The 17587-nt window shown below is 47.9% G+C and overlaps 4 protein-coding genes and 1 non-coding gene across 9 annotated transcripts; 2 read left to right on the top strand and 3 right to left on the bottom strand.

Moving 5' to 3' along the window:
• Positions 1-22: 22 nt before the first annotated feature.
• LOC109783672 (uncharacterized) lies at positions 23-2677 on the top strand. Of its 5 annotated transcripts, none has more exons than XR_005755073.3 (6): positions 23-211; positions 354-606; positions 716-788; positions 882-1047; positions 1357-1449; positions 2240-2677. XR_005755073.3 is itself a non-coding variant. In XM_020342266.4 (6 exons), exons 2-6 carry the CDS (start codon positions 453-455, stop codon positions 2247-2249), a joined length of 507 nt encoding a protein of 168 aa, XP_020197855.1. In that variant the 5' UTR covers positions 23-211; positions 354-452; the 3' UTR covers positions 2250-2677. The 5 variants fall into 5 exon arrangements, 4 of the variants coding, with proteins under 4 accessions (XP_020197855.1, XP_020197858.1, XP_020197857.1 ...); XM_020342266.4 differs by having other exon boundaries at positions 1346-1449; XM_020342268.4 differs by having other exon boundaries at positions 58-211; positions 434-606; positions 1346-1449.
• Positions 2678-4316: 1639 nt separating this feature from the next.
• Positions 4317-5841, bottom strand: LOC109783673 (tubulin-folding cofactor C). Its single transcript, XM_020342271.4, has one exon. The coding sequence runs from the start codon at positions 5714-5716 to the stop codon at positions 4700-4702; it is 1017 nt and encodes a 338-aa protein (XP_020197860.1). The 5' UTR covers positions 5717-5841; the 3' UTR covers positions 4317-4699.
• Positions 5842-10464: 4623 nt separating this feature from the next.
• On the top strand, positions 10465-12279 carry LOC109783674 (7-deoxyloganetin glucosyltransferase). Its single transcript, XM_020342272.3, has one exon. The coding sequence runs from the start codon at positions 10518-10520 to the stop codon at positions 12003-12005; it is 1488 nt and encodes a 495-aa protein (XP_020197861.2). The 5' UTR covers positions 10465-10517; the 3' UTR covers positions 12006-12279.
• Positions 12280-12809: 530 nt separating this feature from the next.
• Positions 12810-13005, bottom strand: LOC120963731 (U2 spliceosomal RNA). Its single transcript, XR_005755479.1, has one exon. It is a non-coding gene; the product is annotated as a U2 spliceosomal RNA (small nuclear RNA).
• Positions 13006-13684: 679 nt separating this feature from the next.
• LOC109783675 (phosphoribosylamine--glycine ligase) lies at positions 13685-17377 on the bottom strand. The gene is made up of 4 exons (XM_020342273.4): positions 16833-17377; positions 16236-16609; positions 15253-15783; positions 13685-14349 (listed from the first exon to the last, which is right to left on the bottom strand). The coding sequence occupies exons 1-4, from the start codon at positions 17077-17079 to the stop codon at positions 13936-13938; spliced, it is 1566 nt and encodes a 521-aa protein (XP_020197862.1). The 5' UTR covers positions 17080-17377; the 3' UTR covers positions 13685-13935.
• Between the last annotated feature and the right edge of the window lie 210 nt (positions 17378-17587).

Genomic DNA, 17587 nt, shown 5'->3' on the forward strand with positions numbered 1-17587 from the left:
TTACGCGATCGGACGGCGGGCCGTAAGCGCTTCGCTAATTATACCCTGTGGCTTACAACGCCCTGACGACTCGAACCATCCGCCGCCACCACACACCGTCGTCGCCGTCGTCGCCGCAACTCCCGCCGTTCTTCCTCGCCGACCTCCACGGAACCGCTCCAAAGCCTTGGTCGCCAGCCTCCGCCTCCACGGAACCGAGGAAGATTGCTCGGTAAGAGCCTCGGGTGATTGGATTAGTTTTCTTCTCCTAATCTGCTCCATCTACATCTAAGTGTTCGTCTGCACCATCCACTAGATTAGCTGCATAATTCTTTGCCGTACTAATGTACTAGTAGGACCGTACATCTTCGCAGTGTATTCGCTTCAGAGCTCAGTTCACTGCATTTCTGCAGTGTTTCTGCACTTCAGAGGTTCAGATCCTACCTGTATGCAGTGACCGGATAGTTTTGATAATGGGAGCCCGCAGCCAGCTTTGGTCGATCGCCAAGATGTCGGTCACCGGGGGTGTAATCGGCGTCACCATTTCCGACCGCTACGTCACCGTGGTCGCGATAAAGGGTCATTCGATGCATCCCACCATGACGGCCACCGACAGCGCCTTGCGAGGTATTCGTGGCTTTGGTTTCCACGGATCAGTGCAGGCATGGAGAGTTGGATTATCCTGCGATCCATACTCAATGATTCTGTGCTGACCAGGTTGCTCGGCTCGAACCAGGTGACATCGTGTTAGCGGAGAAGGCCTGCCTCGACCAGTACAAATTCTCTCGTGGCGATGTGATTTTGTTCAAGTAATGCTTTGAGTCATGCAAGTGATGCTTCTTTGTTTTCTGTTTGCAGATGCGTTGACTCGTGCAAGTGATGTTTTTTTTTTCTGTTTGCAGATGCCCTAGTAATCATAAGGAAGTGTTCGTGAAGAGACTGATTGGCTTACCTGGTGAGTGGATACAGCTCCCCGCGTCTTCTGAGATAATTAAGGTCCCACAGGGGCATTGCTGGGTTGAAGGGGATAATGCTGCTAGAAGCTGGGATTCGAGGTCATTTGGTCCAGTAAGTTACTTTCATCTCCATTTTCTTTTCAGCTTTACAAAACGATTTTACTTTGATTTGGCTGTTCTGGGTAAATGTTAAAGTCCAGTTGTTTGAGTGAAACATATTAATTCCTCCAGTGTTAGAAGCTTGTTTGTTCAATGTTGGAGTAACCTCATTTTGCTCCTGAGTACCTGCACTATTGTACTATCATGTGAGCTCCTTCCATAGAAAAACTGGGTCCCTGAAATATGCATATATTGGTGAAGTCTTATTGAGATGGGGATATTAATCTCACTGGCTGTGTATGATGCTTAAGCTTTGTACCAGAAATATGTGGAGACTTGCAGTCAACAGTTCTAAGAATTGGCATCAAGTGGTATTGAATAACCTGGCAAGCTTCCTGGAGTATGTCCATTTCATGTACGGTTCCTTCTTAATGGTTTTAAAAATAATGCTATGTCATGTTATATGCTAGAACATGCTGGATGACTAGCAGAACATAGTACTTGAGCTCCAAGCCTCCTGGTTCTTGCAACATGCTATACTATCTTTGTGTATTTGAGGTCTGAAGCAAAAGAAAAATAAATGATACACTATAGCCTTCAGCATGTGGTGATTCATAAAATAAAATAAAAAAGCCTCGGTGCCTACCCATAGGAACACCTAACAGAAGAAAACACTAAAGAAAGGCAGAGTAAAGAAAAAAAAATCTGATAGTCAGGGAAAGCCATACTGTAAGTAACACAACAGCACAATACACTAGAAGGCAGGCACATTTGTGTGCTAGGGCCTAAGGTGGAAGAGTTTTAAGCTTGCCAGGCTGCAGTGGTGTTTTCTTATTCATGTTGCTGGATTGGTTGTAAATTTGCTAATTCAGCATGTCCTAGAATTAGCATAGGATACAGTAGAGCAAACAGAGTGTTGTGATAGATATGGAAACATAGTTTTCTTTTAATTAAAAATATCGCGCAGGGAATTCTTAATTCGACTAGCTCTATTCTACTCCCTCCGTTCCTAAATATTTGTCTTTCTAGAGATTTCAACAAGTGACTACATGCGGAGCAAAATGAGTGAATCTACACTCTAAAATATGTCTATATACATCCGTATGTGGTAGTCCATTTGAAATCTCTAAAAGACAAATATTTAGGAACGGGGGGAGTATGTTGCATCATATGACTTGTTTCATTAACGTGTGATGTTTCTTCAGATCCCTTTAGGCCTAATAAACGGGAGGGTGACCCACATCATCTGGCCGCCGTCGAAGATCGGCAGAGTGGAGAGAAAATGGCCCGAAGATAGAATCCCGCCGTTTTGATTCGACTCCTCACTGCGTGTGATGATGATCCATCCAGTTTAGCCTGTTTTGGGGCTACCAGAAGTTTAGCTAGCCGTTGTTCACGTTTTGGTGAGATTTGAGTTTTGCCTGTTTTGGGGCTACCAGAAGTTTAGCTAGCCGTTGTTCAAGTTTTGGTGAGATTTGTTCTGAAATTTCATTTTGCCCACCATTGTTGTTGCTGTTGCTTACTCGTGTAAACAATTGTCTTTGATTTGGTCAAATGTAAAACCTCAATCGAGGCCCTTCACATTCAATCGTTTGTTTTGCAAACAAATACAGCTTGGCAATGAACCTTTGCAACTTGTTGTACTGGACTCAGCAGATGCAGATGGACAGAAAGAAAAAAAACTCTAAACTTGATTTATTACTCCTTCAAATTCTGCAATATGCAGCGTGTATGTACAGTACAGCAACAAAAACCAAAAAGGCCAACTGAAATCCTAATTATCTTTTTGCCGGAATTCCAAGCTCGATGTCGATGGTAACGACGACGGGGGCGCAGATGCTCTCCCAGTTCCCTCGTCACTGTCAATCTACAAACACACTGTAGAGTGCTAGCTCCTTAAGGATGTTGAGTCTGCTGTAGTAGCAACGGCAATATGCTGCTTAAATTAAAAACCTCAGGCCACAAGCAGCCGCCTCCTCCTCCTACAAAAAAGAAAGTTAGGGTTCGTGCCTCCCGCCGGCGCTGGTCTGCCCCATCTCCCGTGGCCCTAGGGCCGTGGAGGTGCGGTGGATCCTGGCAAGGGCCGGCGGCAGGGCTCCGCTTTTACTCGGTTTTTTTTCAATTTTGCTAGGGTTTGTGTCCTGCTCAGGAAGGCGAGACGGCGGCGGCTTCCTGAAGATGGAATAAAGGTCTCCCCGCCTAGCCCCCGTTCCGGCGGTGCGTCTAGCATCGTTTTGTGGGCGTGTGGAGGTGTGTCTCCGGCAGATTTATCTTTGGTGGATTTGCTCGGATCTCGTCGTCGTTGTTCGTCTACATTTGTGTGTCTTCATTTTGGATCCTTCCGATCTACGTTATTTTTTAATCGGCGGTGGTTGCTTTTCTGGGATGCTGGTCCTATAGGGCCTTAGCACGACGACTTCCCGACTGTCTACTACAACAAGTTGTGCCCGACTCCGGCCAGGGGCGTAGCTATGTACAGCTAGCCGGTGTCACTGGCACCGGGTCCAATTTGCACTTGCTTAATATAATCCGTTGATTTAGTGTGTAGGTCATTGATTGTTTGATATGTAGGCATGTGTTCTTCTATGTGGACAGCGGGTAATTTTCAGTCTGGGTCCGCCCCTTACTCCGGCGATGGAGGGGCGATGACGGCGGCGCGCCTTCGGCTCGCCTCAGTGCTTGTAGTCGTCCCTAGGTGGTCTACGGATGTGGATGTAATTTTTATTTCTTGTGTTCGTTGTACTGCCATGATTGAAGATGAATAGATTGGAAGTTTTCCCGAAAAAAAAAATATGCTGCTTAAATTTCGCCTTCATGCAACTATGTCAGCAGGTCAGGAACAGCTCGTAACCTTCTCCGGCTCCGGCTGCAGCCCGACGGCGATGTTGCAAAAAGTTAGAAGAAACAGTCTCTTGGAAAAGTATCTCAAATCACTTTAAATTGGGCAATATGGCTTCCCCTCTTCTTGTCACTGCCACTAGCAGGAGCAAGGGCATTTAGCCATTTCTGGAGACTGTCCCCTCTGAACTTGGCATTCTCATCCACTATCAGGTCCTCCCTCCGTTTCAAGATATAAGATGTTTCTTGGTCTAGATTAGACCCAAAAAACGTCATATGTTCTGTTACAGGGAAAGGGATATGTATATAAAGCATATCACATCCAGCAGGGAATAATACATAGTGCTGCAGAGGTGTGGGTTAATACTCCGTGTATACTGTATGGGCAAGGTTGCTTATGTACCTCCAGCAGGAAAATACATAGTGCTGGGAACTATGTACCAGTACCACAAAAACATGCATTCCTGCCAAATTATAAATTCCTCAACTTATGGAGCACTCAAGGTCACAGAATTGGATAAACCAATATAATTGTACAACCGAATAAACATGCATGTATTCCAATGCTATCGACCAAAATTCAAAGTATGCTTCTTCCCAGAAAACTGCATCATCTTACTAAGTATGCATAACTATGAAATAATCAACGCCTTTCTGGACATGCGTTGAAGGGTCTCATGCTTCCAATCCTTAGTTCGGCGAGCTCAAGATACAATGAGATCATAAACATCAGCAAACGGAACATGTAATCACCAAAAGCATCAAGATTCAACCAGTCCATAACATTAATCCAAAACTGGGGCCGAGAAAGAAACCTCCCGAGCAGCTCACTTACAATCCTCCCGTTCCTGAACTTCTGAAATGTCGACAATCGGCAGGCGCTCTTCCTCCGGAACCAAGCACCAGTTTGGTGACTGCACTGCCCTGAGCCATTTGAAGTCATCCACATTGGCCCAGTTACCAGTGTCCTCAGCAAGCCCAGAGTCCCTCAGATCATCTTCGATCCCTTCATACTTCAAAGCATGTGGTGCAAATCTCACACCGCTGCAGTCCTCAATGATCGGCCTGCTCCTCACCCGCAGGTAGAAATCTGTTTCCCTCGCTTCGTGGATCCTGATCTGATGCGCCGCCATCACAAATGTACAGCGCTCAACATCCTCTATGAGCACCGAGCCGAAAACAGGGCCAATGTATACGCGGCAATCTCTTAACTTGTGAATGTACAGCGCCCGGCATTTGCCCTTGAGGTACACCTCACAGGAAACCAGATCAGCAAGCGTGAAATCTCCATCCTTCTCGTTGGCAGCTCTCAGATCCTTCACCAAGGTAGCGCCATTCCTGCTCCGGAACCCAAACCCTGGCAGGATCGCATCGGGGTTAGGCTTTGGCTGCTCCGGAGGCGGCTGGGGCAGGGCGGGAGGATCCTGCGGGGGGTTCTTGGTGGCTTTGCTCTTGTTCCTGAAGGAGAATGACTTCTTGGGCCGGATCTCGGAGGCGGCGAGCTTGTGGGCGGCACGGAGGTCGGAGACGGCGGCGAGCGCGGAGCGGAGCTCGTACGGCGGGAGGGAGTGGGAGGCCTCCGCGACAAGGCGCTCGAGGTCGTCGACGGCGGAGGAGGCCGCGGCGAGGGAGGCGGCGGCGCCGTCGGGGGAGGAGCGGCAGGCGGAGAGGGCGGACTCCGCGGCGGCCTTGGCTGCGGCGAAGCGAGAGAGGAAGGCGGCGACGGGGGACGCCTCGGGGGAGGCCGCGGAGGAGGCGGCGGTGCGCTTGGAGAGGCGCTCGAGCATGGCCAGGTGCTTGCGGTTGCCGGCGGCGGCTTTGGTGCTGTCGAGCTCCGGCTCCATCCCGGCAGCCGCAGTGGCGGCGGCGCTGGGGGCGCTCGGATCCGTGGCGCTGCTTCGGCTAGGTTTGGCTGCTTCCGGTCAATGCGGGGATGCGATGCGACTTGGCTCTGAATCAGTAAACAGACTCATTACGGAAAGAGTAAAATGCATGGGTGGTCACTGGACTTATCGTGTGCATTCACTTTGGTCACTGTACTAAAAAATACGGTTAATACGGTCACTAAATACGAGTTGTGGTGATTATACGGTCACTGTCATATCGTATATCTTCGTATTTTGTTGAGTTGACTAGTCAAACAGTTTGAATGATGCCTTCTCAGCTCTTTTTTTTTCTCTGTACCGACGCAGGCAAAATAAAATAGTGACGCGTGGGGATACGAACCCCAAACAGTGTACACTTATAACAACCGTCACGATTTCTTATGTACATTAGCGTGCATGCACACAGTGCACACACAGTATGCGACAATTTTAGTAAAAATAAATTTGAGCTAAATTTTAGCAATTTTAAACTAAAGATATGCATGAAAATGTTGTGTAGATGCAACACACGAAGTGTTACAGAGAATTTTTTTGCCGCTACGTTCAAGTTCTGTGGTATTTTTTCTCTTATATTGAGATTGTTTCAAGTTAGCCGAAACATCCTAGTGTACCTTATGATCGAACTGACGGCTGCGCCATTCAACATGTACTTTCCAATTGCATACTAAGCAGCCCTGTCTACCTTGGTTTCGTGCCATCCCACCAACGCTTACATAGCGGCGAGCTAGCTATATGCAAGAAATAGAAACGAGGCCATGCATGTGTACAAGGCTGGGGGTTCACGCTACATGCTCTCTTAATCTGTGACGAAACTGAAGAAATATTAGCGCCTAGCAGCCGGAACGTGCAGCTTGATTAACAGACTAACAGGGTAAATGAAAAGAGCTTGAGAGTTGAGAGGTGCATCAGAGTAATTGGACTGGAGAATGAATTATGTATTGATGGGATAATAATAATACGCAGATATCACAAGCACGTACAATATATGCATACGCACACAACCACAAATATGCACGTACCCATACAAGCTCAAGCACAGCATGCATGCACAGCAAGCAACAAATGACATGTCATGGTTGTCACGTGAATGCATAACGTTACAGCAGGATGCCTTTCTCCAGTTTAGACACAAGGAGAGGTGAGCACAGCGGGCTAGCTTGCTGACATCCTAGCGCTATGTTTGGGGTTTGATTTCACACTATGTCACTATTTTATTTTGCCTCTACTTCTTTCTTCCAGTCACAGACAAGTGGGGTCTGCGTCCATAGAGAAAAAAAAGAGCTGACAAGGCATTATTCAAACTGTTTGACCGGTCAACTCAATAAAATACGAAGCTATATGAAGAGACAGTGACCGTATAATCACCGTAACTCATATTTAGTGATCGTATTGACCATATTCTTATGTACAGTGACCAAAGTGGGCGTACACGACAAGTTTAGTGACCACCAATGCAATTTACTCTTACTGAAAACCAAAGTGTCAAAACAGCATCAATTTCAGTTTTTTCCATGCCAAAATACCACTAGTGACTAACTGACTAACATATACTCAAACAAAGACATATATGCCCTTACATAGGATTGTTGTGCTTTTTTACGAGCTGCTATACAAACTTTGCATGAAATGCCCATTGATTTGTTTTTGCTCTATCATTACCAATGATTTGTTTATTACATTTCAAATGCAACAGCTAGCAACTTAGCATCAGATGGGTTGCTCCTTTGCTGTATTTCTTTTTGTGGAAATCACTCTCTTAATTTAGAGTTCCTTTATCCAAATAACAAACGTAAGAATGTGAGGTTTCCCATAATGTAGAAAGCATCATTTGTGTCAAGATGCCACAAGGTTGCTGCAATCCTGCTCTTTTATGAGTACACCGGATACATGATTTCATCCCATATTCCAGAGTTGTCGACTGCCAAAAACGTGCAAGTTTTCTATCTTCCCGTGAAAAAAAAAGGACCCTTTGGCTAGGGTTTCTCGTGCCTCCCGCAGTTGCCGCCGCCGGTCTACCTCGTCTTATGTAGTCTTAGGGCCATAGAGGCGTGGTGGATCCCGGCCCTTGCAGGTGGGAGGGCTATGTTTTTCTTGCTCTTTTGAATTTTGTTAGGATTTGTGTCCTACTCAGAGAGGCGAGGCGGCGACGGCTCTCTGAAGATGGAATAAGATTCTCCCCGCCTAGTCCCCGCCCCGGTGGTGTTTCTAGCATCATCGGAGGGCGTGTGGAGTTTTTTCTCCGGCGGATCTCGCGGAATTTGGTCGGCATTTGTCTTCGATGGATCCACGTGGATCTTGTCTTCGTTCGTCTGTGTTCGTGTGTATACAGGTTGGATCCTTCCGATCTACGCTTCTCTTCATCGACGGCGGATGTTGTTCTGATGCGCTGACCCTATGGGGTCTTAGCATGACAACTTTTCAATTGTCTACTACGACAAGGTTTGTCCGGCTCCGATGAGGGAGAGACGAAGAAGGCGGCGCACCTTTGGCTCGCTCCAGTGCTAGTAGTCGTCGCTAGGTGGTCTACGGACCTAGATGTATTTTTTATTTGATCCAATTGCCATATGATCTCTTACCTTGAAAGAGGTAAGATTACTAAATAGGCAAAAACAAATTTGTGGGGAAGGCAATAATTCTTTTTGGAAAAGTGCTGATTAATATTGGGGAAATATATTGCTAAGAACTCTTGACATATCGATTATTACGTGAAATGGGGGATGTGCCCTAATTATTGCACATATAAGTGAGTCAATCAAACTAGAAAGAAAAGGAGAAAAGACAAAATAAATGCTTGCACGTAAAATCAATGACATAGCACTTAGATGTGCAATATTTATAGCACATCTAGATGTGCTTTAGCAAAACTGAATAAATTTTTTTAGAAAGTACATTCTTTTAATACAGTACAATTGCATATGCCCACATACACGCATATGCACTAAACGCGCGCACGCGCACCCTGCCCCTATAAGCACCTCCGAGATAGCTAGTTGACATCATTTTAACTTGTATATGCATAAACATTTTTTTTGCATGGTAATACGTGTCTCATTCATATTATAAAGAACAAAGTACAAGTCACGTAAAGACTGACATGACAAAACTGAAAAGATAGCAGAACATCTCTGAGCATGATACCAACGCCCGTCACCTGCCTCCGGCACTACCACAGCAGCCACCGAAGAAAAGAATGACGAATCACCTCCTCACCCGAGCTCGACGCGGCTCCATCGCTGATATGCAGCTTTACTGACCTCCAAGGTGGCTCACCAAAAGTGAAGCCCTTGCCGTTGAACGAATCAGACCGGGGCAACACCCCGGACACGCCATCGAACTCCAGATCTGGCACCCCACCACGACTAAAACGCCAAAGGAGGAAACCATACCTGGCATCCACGAACCACGAGCCCAGCACATGCTCCGTCTTCCAGATGTCGTCGATGCAGACCACAATCTGTATCCGTTCCTGGACTACCTCCCAAGCTCTGCGCCGACGCGGGAGCAAACGCCGCCGCAACGACGAAGCTCGAGGACACAGGTCCACCACGAGGATGTCGCCGCCGCCACGCCATCCTTACTTGAACAGACTGGTTTCCAAATCCATCCCCAATCATAGGACCGATGGCCTCGTCAGGGAATGATCCAAAGAATCTTTATTCAGCGATGTCATCGTCGCCGCCGAAGTAAAGACGATGAACAACCTAAAAACCTAGACTACGAGGGAGTAAAAACGATCCACACGCGTGGATCCGGCGACCCCCGTCACCACCGACGACCGAGGTCGCCGGTGGAGGGGAGCTGCCGGAGAACGGCGCTGGAAGATCGGCCTCCCCTGACGGCGGCTAGGGTTCCAGCCGCCAGGGACGAGAGGAAACAGCGATGCGTTATGCATAAACATGTTTGCAAGGCTGACAAACTACTAATTTGACACGTGAATGGGATTGCTACATACAATTTTAGATTACTGCATTTGTTTTCAATCAGATTTCAGTTCCTTCAAACAGATTTTGAGAATCCATTGACAATAGTTTGTTCTGGATATAAGAAAATAACTTTTGATTTGTTTCTCCCTCAGAAAGAACCTTTGGATTTGTTTTGTTTATGTTTTTTAAGGGACTCAAATTTGTTTGAGTCATGCATACATGTTGAATTTGTTTTTCTACTGCGCTAAAACCTTCTATTTAAATATGGCAGATCCTTGTGCTCCCTAGAATTCATACGTTCATCTTCAACTTCAAGTATGTAGAGTTAATTAATGCGACCCATTTGATTTCCTGAATAAAGTGCAGTATGAATTTTTTTTAGAAGAGACAATTACTATATGCATTAGTATGCCCCTTTTTTTTATGCCACGATACACTAATTGGAGGATCCCATATAAACTTTTTTGCACAATAAAAAGCATCAGCAATCAAAGGCCGGCATTCATTACACTGTGTCAGTTAGGAGTACTTGTGTTGCTCAAATTTAGTATTACCTGCCATTTTAGACTTTTGGCCCAGTAAGATGTTCACCACTGAAAGTTTGCATCCTCAGGAGATATATGATAAGGTACGACAATAGATATATGGAGTCAAGCCGAACCTATTGACGTCATCACTTGCGTTTCCACTTCTACATACCAGGATGCCAATTCAAAGACGTGATTGTGATTGCTATCCTACTTACCTATAAGTAACACAAGATACTGAGATAGATCCGTGCCAAGCCAATTCATATCCTCGGCAGCAGCAAGTGTGGTGTCGTGTCGCCTTGACAAATGCCCTGCTTGCCGTCCCGGCTCCAAAAGCACGGGGAAATGGCTTCTTCTGCACCGGCGGCCGAGAGAGCGCACGCCGTGTGCCTGCCGGCGGCCGCGCAGGGGCACATCATCCCGATGCTCGACGTGGCCAAGATGCTCCACGCCCGCGGCTTCCACGTCACCTTCGTCAACACCGAGTACAACCACGCCCGCCTCGTCCGCTCCCGCGGCCCCGCCGCGGTGGCCGGCGCCCCGGGCTTCCGCTTCGCCACCATCCCGGACGGCCTGCCGCCGTCCGACGACGCCGACGTCACGCAGGACATCACGTTGCTGTGCAAGTCCACCACGGAGACCTGCCTCGGGCCCTTCCGCCGCCTCATCGCGGACCTCAAGGCAGGCGGCCCGCCCGTGACATGCGTCGTCTCCGACGTCGTCATGGACTTCGCCATGGAGGCGGCCAGGGAGCTCGGCCTCCCCTACGTCCAGCTGTGGACGGCCAGCGCCATCAGCTTCCTCGGTTACCGCCACTACCGCCTCCTCTTCGCCCGCGGCCTCGCGCCGATCAAAGACGTCGAACAGCTGACAGCCAAGTACCTTGACACGCCGGTGGAGGACGTGCCGGGCCTGAGGAACATGAGGTTCAGGGACTTCCCGAGCTTCATACGCAGCCCGGCCCCGGACGACTACATGCTGCATTTCGCGGTCGGGATAACGGAGCGCGCGGCCGGTGCGTCGGCCGTGATCGTCAACACCTTCGACGACCTGGAGGGAGAGGAGGTGGCGGCCATGGAGGCGCTCGGCCTGCCCAAGGTCTACACCATCGGCCCGGTCTCGCTGCTGGCGCCACTCAAGGGTCCGAGTTCCACCATCAACATGAGCCTGTGGAAGCCGGAGGAGGAGTGCCTGCCGTGGCTCGACGGCAAGGACGCCGGCTCCGTCGTGTACGTCAACTTCGGCAGCATCACCGTCATGACCAACGAGCAGCTGGTGGAGTTCGCGTGGGGGCTGGCCAAGAGCGGGAGGCACTTCCTCTGGGTCATCCGCCCCGACCTCGTCAAGGGCGACACCGCCGTGCTCCCGCCGGAGTTCTCGGCCGAGACGGCGGGGCGCGGGCTGGTGGCCTCCTGGTGCCCGCAGCAGGAGGTGCTGCGCCACCCGGCCGTGGGCGCGTTCCTGACGCACAGCGGCTGGAACTCGACGCTGGAGAGCATGTGCGGCGGCGTGCCCGTCATCAGCTGGCCGTTCTTCGCGGACCAGCAGACCAACTGCCGGTACCAGTGCACCGAATGGGGCGTCGGCGTGGAGATCGACGGCAGCGTCCGGCGCGACGCCATCGCGGACCTTATCACGGAGGTCATGGAGGGTGGGAAGGGGAAGGTGATGAAGAAGAAGGCGCAGGAGTGGAGGGAGAAAGCGGTCAAGGCGACCGAGCCCGGCGGCTCTTCTCGCCGTAACTTCGACGAGTTGATCCGCGACGTGCTAGCCCCATGTTTCCACGGCAGTTAATCCTAGCCAGTGGTGTACCTTGATAAAAACAAAGAATAGTGTACCTGCTCCATGATGTAGATCTCTTGGTCTACAAATCGTTTTATACCGCAACAAAAACATAATCCATTTCTGTAGTGATGAATGGATTGCATTACAACAAATGAAAAGATGCAAAAGTTGTACGGTGAAGGGCACATGAAACACCTGAAACAGCAGGGCTGTCCGAGAATGCAAGGTTATAGAGAAAATGCAACTGTTTATCATATATGGAAACACAACTATTTTCGGAGAATGTTTGAATGAAGCAAATAGTCTAAACAAACGCTATGAATACATGATGATAGATGTAAGATTTATTCCCAGACGTTGCCACTGATGCTCGATGTCGCCTTCATATGTTGCCGCTGATGGCGGCGAGGGGAAGGGGCCGGGGAAGAGGGGTCCGACGGCGGCGAGATGAAGGCTTCGGCAGGAGGGGTCAACACACGGCGTTTCCTTGCTGCAGCGTGTAATACAGCAACAAAAACCAAAAAGGCCAACTGAAATAATAATTTGTGTTTTTCATGTATTTTGAGAAGAATGTTCTCTACGTGCACTAAAGTGTGTGTCCTACGAGAACAATTTCTTGCAGCGGTGGCTGTGGACTTGGTTCCCTGTTTATGCTCATGAATGAGAGATAGGAGGAGGTGCTCCTCCCGCAGCCGCTTCAGCAAGATGTGCTGCAATCCACTACAAGCAACCAGATTAGAGCTAGCTTCAGAAACAAACATCAGTTTTGGGTTCCGAAGAAGGCAAGAGAAAAATATTTACAATCTGATTTGGTTGGGGTGCGCCAGCCCAGGCAGTAGTGCAACGCCTGGGCGACACGCAAGGGCCCCAGCAGCAAGCTACTGTGGTGGGCCCTTCCCCATAAAAAATAAATTTAATATCATTGTGGGCACATGGCCCACATATCAGATATTAAACTGATAAGAACAGATACTACACTTGATCTTAGCCAAAAGGCCGAGAAAGGTATGCTTCTTCCTGTGGCCTGGGTCCTCTTATATAGCGCGTCTTCGCCTCCCTTCCGCTCTGGCTGCGCGAGGTGGGACTAAACGAAACGATAGCTCTACGCTAGCACGGCGCAACTCTCTGCTCGGTTCGTTGCTCTGAGAGGCCCCGTTTCGGTCTGTTTGGGCCGTCGTTGAATAAAAGCCCAACATAGATGGGCCATTGAGCTCTGTAGGCAGTGCAGCAACTAAACGTAAGGCATGTCCTTCATCCAGAAAAAAATTTTGTTCTCAAAAAAAGAAGAGGCAAAATCCAGGCACATTTTTTCTTTTGAGGAATTTCATTCAGCCACCATCCCCTTTACACTAATTTTCTTGTTTGTATGCTAAAATATGTAGTGCCGGTACTACTTCACGGTTAAAAACAGCAACTTTCAAACGATATATACAAGGCGAAGATGCATACTAGAATGCTCTGGATGTTACCAAACAGCAACTTGAAGTAGCAAAGAGATCCATACCAACAAAAAAAAAGAGTAGCAAAGAGATGACAATGGATTGGTGGGTGACACGGAGGAGGAGACTGTTCTGTTCATATCAGTAGTGAATAGTGATGGCAATGAACCCCGAATCGCTCTTACATTTCTTTACGGAGGGGGTACTTACGAAGGATTGCAAGGAGATGCTTATTTAGAGATCACATGGTTATGTTCACTTGAAAATAGTTGGTTGGTGGTATTATTATTGCACCTCAAGAGCAATTGACACATTGCCTGACTTGTGGAAAATACATGACTGCTACAAATGGTTCGGAGCCAAACCATGGCCAAAAGATGCTCATGTTCGACGGGAGAAGCTATGCTCCTGTCAATTCCGCAACCACAACAATGGTGACTCTACTGTCTTCATTTCACTTGAGGATGGAAGCTCACCCCAGATTTAGGAAACCTAACTAATCAGTAGTTAGCCGTCTGCTCCTGCTTCAGTGCCCTCCAACCAATATCTCGCCTGAAGAATCCTTCTGGCCAGTCGACAACATCTACCGCATCGTACGCTCTAAACCTCGCTTCTTCAATGTCCTTGCCCTTCGCAGTTACGCCAAGAACTCGGCCTCCGACAGCTACAAGGTTGCCGTCTCCATCCAAAGCTGTCCCAGCATGGAATATCTTGACAGCTGGAGAAACCTGCTCGGCCTTGTCGATGTTTTTTATCACGGTTCCCTTCTTATAAGAGCCAGGGTACCCTTCACTCGCCATCACGACCACCATCGCGATTTCAGGTGACCAGGTTAGCGAAACCTTGCCCAGTTCCCCTCTGCATGCGGATAGCAGGACCTGTGCAAGATCAGACTCCAATCTCATCATCAGAACCTGAGACAAAGGAAGGAATTAATACAGGAATGCAGAGTCAGAATCTGATGGAAAACAAAATGTGACGGGTCAACTAGGAAAGTTAAGAAACGTATTAGAAATGTGGTAAGATACTGTGTTGTGTACATCAAAAGCATGATAACCTATGTGGTAAGAAAAACATCACATCGGCTATCAAATATTCTATAAATGCCTACCAAACTTAACAAGGGCATACTGGACTGAACTGTGAGTATAAAGTTGCATCATTAATTTAAAAGTTCACATATGCCTTTGAGCAGACAGCTAAAAAATGAAGATCCCACAGATGTCAACAAAATTGACTGCGCTTCTGGAATTACATGGAACAATAGAATAGCATGGATAGGTCGCACAAGATGATTGAAGAAATAAATGGCGAGCTAGTTCCAAAAGAAGAAAGTTTAAGCAGTGAACAAAAGCAGGTTGTGTTGCTTATGTATCGCAAGTAAATGTACATGAGAACAAGACACAAAAGTTCAGCTGGCATTTGTAAGGCACTCACTCTGTTACAAATGTACATTGTTTTAGACATGAGCACATTCTACAAGATGTACCTCTGAACGCCGATTTCTAATGTCATGGACTACTACAATATGTTACCAGAAAAACACTCGAGCAACAAGCTATAAAGTATGAGGAGAACTTTATTAAGGCATCACTAAAGAAACTAAGTATGAACAGAGCTTCATTAGGGCATCACAAGAGTACGAGGACAAACACCGTTGGGAAGGAGTTGAAAACATTGTATTCTATTGTGATATTGTCCAACCCTCATCAAGAACATTTTGATCATACTGTGACTAAAAAACAAAAACAAACTTGTAATGCTTGAATAGGGAAAATATAAATATCTTAAGAGGCAGCTGACAGATAATCACTAACCTGGCATTCAGGATCCCCAAATCGCACATTATATTCAATAAGCTTAGGCAGCCCAGATTTCTTCTCTATCATAAGCCCGGCATATAATACACCAACAAACTTGCATCCTTCAGCAGCCATACCTTTAACAGTTGGAATAATTATGGTTTCCATGATCACGCTCTTAAGCTCTTCGGTCACTATTGGCGCAGGGGAGTATGCACCCATACCACCCGTGTTTGGACCAGTATCACCATCACCAACTCTTTTGTGATCCTGTGCTGATTCAAGTGGCAAAGCATTTTCACCATCTACTAATGCAAAGAAAGAGGCTTCTTCGCCCTCCAGATACTCCTCAATGACAACCCGCGAACCAGCAGAACCAAATGACTCGTCAACCATCATAGAGTCTATTGCTTCGAAGGCCTCATCCAAAGTCATAGCAACAACAACGCCTTTTCCAGCTGCCAATCCATCAGCTTTGACAACAATAGGGGCCCCTTGATCCTTGATGTACTCTTTAGCTTTTGCAGGATCCGTGAATGTGCGGTACTACATGATAGAGAGAAGAGTACTCGTATTAGCTTCAATTGTATGCCTTAACATCTGAATCTACAATAAGTATCAACAAAGAGGAGTATCAATTTCACTGTTCTCTGCTAAAGTGATTTTAGAGACCTTTTCTACAGTAATAAGATGACTTCATTTCAAAAAGCAATCTGTCTTTAGAGGGATATCAAATTATCAACTATGACTTATGAACTATGGTTGGAAATAATGCAGTCACACAATGTTTGTCCAGCAGAAAGTGACAGTTCATTGCATGTATACTTAGTAGGACCAATCAGCACAACATAAACATGGTCAGCAGCATTGCCTCGGGACGAAGGAAATATTTATGCCTAAAACGATATAACATTTCTCATATGCAGGCATCTCGTGAAAACAAACCACCCGTGGCCCCTGGAAGGTATAGTACGTAACACAAATGTAAACTGAAGTACCTGAGCAGTGGGGATATTATACTTATCACACAACCTCTTCATAAAGTCCTTTGATCCTTCTAATGCTGCAGCCTCGGACGACGGACCAAAGGTAGGTATCCCAGCTTTGACAAGGTCATTCGCAAGACCCGCAACGAGAGGACCTTCAGGACCCACTACCACCATTCCCACTCCCCTCTTGCGGCAGAACGATATAACAGCATCACTACTAGAAATATCTAAGTCCGATATACAGACCGCGTCTCTGGATTGAGCAATACCAGCATTACCAGGGGCGCATAAAACTGTGTCGCAAGAAGGTGAACGGGTCAAAGCATAACAGAGCGCATGTTCCCTTCCACCGCCACCAATGACGAGTACAGTCATCCTCCCTTCTGAAGAACAGAACAGAACAAAACAAACATTAGAACACTGGTGTTGCAATTTACATCAAACTGGCTGCTGGTATTAACTAGAGGAAAGGTTTTGGGCAATGCATTTCGTCTCACGGCACATTAAAAGTTGAGGCTTCATAACACAAAAAAGCATCATTCTTCTAACACCATGGAGTTGTTGAAGAATTCACACCCAACTGACCCAAAAACTAAATTTACCTACCAGCAACGGCGGTCCCGTCCTCTGGCGAAGCTTTCGGGATCGAGCGCCATCTTTCAGAATTCCGGACAGTCAAATGAGAATGGCGGGCGACGTGCTGCACTGCATTACTGGAGACATTGCCACTCCATGCCCGAGAAACAGGGCAAGACGCCGAAGGCTTCCAGCCGCCGCACAGGTGATTACTGGCCAGGCCATGCCCCGCGGCAAGCTTGAGATGCCCCCTGATACTGTAAGCCGCACAAGCCATCGGGGCCGGCCCTGAGATGGAGCAAAAAGGGCGGCCCCCCAAGGCCTCGTTTTGAGCTTAGGGAGCTAGCCGGCAGCGAGCTGGACAGCGGCGAGACAGGGGGGCGAGGTCGAGCTGGCGGCGGCGAGACGGGATGGACAGGGGCGACGGCGTCGATTATCTGGCGTAGGATGGGCGCCGGCGGAGGACGTGGTCGGGCGCGGGGGCGGGGGGAAGAAACGGCGGCTGAAAGGAGGAGGCGGCTAGGGTTGTCGTCGCGCACCGATTCGAGCGGGTTTGTTGGGTCAGGCCTGGGAGTGGTGCAAACGGAGCCCGGATCCAATGACTTGCCTCTGCCAAGTCACGCTTGCATCTTACCCACCTCTATCTACCATCCATTCAACATCCAACGGACAACACTAGTCAGCGAATATGTCACCTGCCGGACAGCTAACGGGGCACGAGCACAAAGTTAGATCTTTTTTTTTCTTGAGAAGAGCACAAAGTTAGCTTCTTCTTTTTTGAGTGG

Source organism: Aegilops tauschii, chromosome 4 (genome assembly GCF_002575655.3).
Source record: "Aegilops tauschii subsp. strangulata cultivar AL8/78 chromosome 4, Aet v6.0, whole genome shotgun sequence".
Taxonomy (NCBI): Eukaryota; Viridiplantae; Streptophyta; class Magnoliopsida; order Poales; family Poaceae; genus Aegilops; species Aegilops tauschii.

Excerpts from the sequence above, each read along its gene's own strand:
- LOC109783673 (XM_020342271.4), bottom strand. The coding sequence starts at position 5,716 with ATGGAGCCGGAGCTCGACAGCACCAAAGCCGCCGCCGGCAACCGCAAG.
- LOC109783674 (XM_020342272.3), top strand. The coding sequence starts at position 10,518 with ATGCCCTGCTTGCCGTCCCGGCTCCAAAAGCACGGGGAAATGGCTTCT.
- LOC109783672 (XM_020342266.4), top strand. The coding sequence starts at position 453 with ATGGGAGCCCGCAGCCAGCTTTGGTCGATCGCCAAGATGTCGGTCACC. Across the intron at positions 607-715 it reads CACCGACAGCGCCTTGCGAG|GTGACATCGTGTTAGCGGAG; the intron begins GTATTCGTGGCT and ends GGCTCGAACCAG. Across the intron at positions 789-881 it reads GGCGATGTGATTTTGTTCAA|ATGCCCTAGTAATCATAAGG; the intron begins GTAATGCTTTGA and ends TTCTGTTTGCAG.
- LOC109783675 (XM_020342273.4), bottom strand. The coding sequence starts at position 17,079 with ATGGCTTGTGCGGCTTACAGTATCAGGGGGCATCTCAAGCTTGCCGCG. Across the intron at positions 16,610-16,832 it reads GGACGGGACCGCCGTTGCTG|AAGGGAGGATGACTGTACTC; the intron begins GTAGGTAAATTT and ends TCTGTTCTTCAG. Across the intron at positions 15,784-16,235 it reads ATAATATCCCCACTGCTCAG|TACCGCACATTCACGGATCC; the intron begins GTACTTCAGTTT and ends TCTATCATGTAG.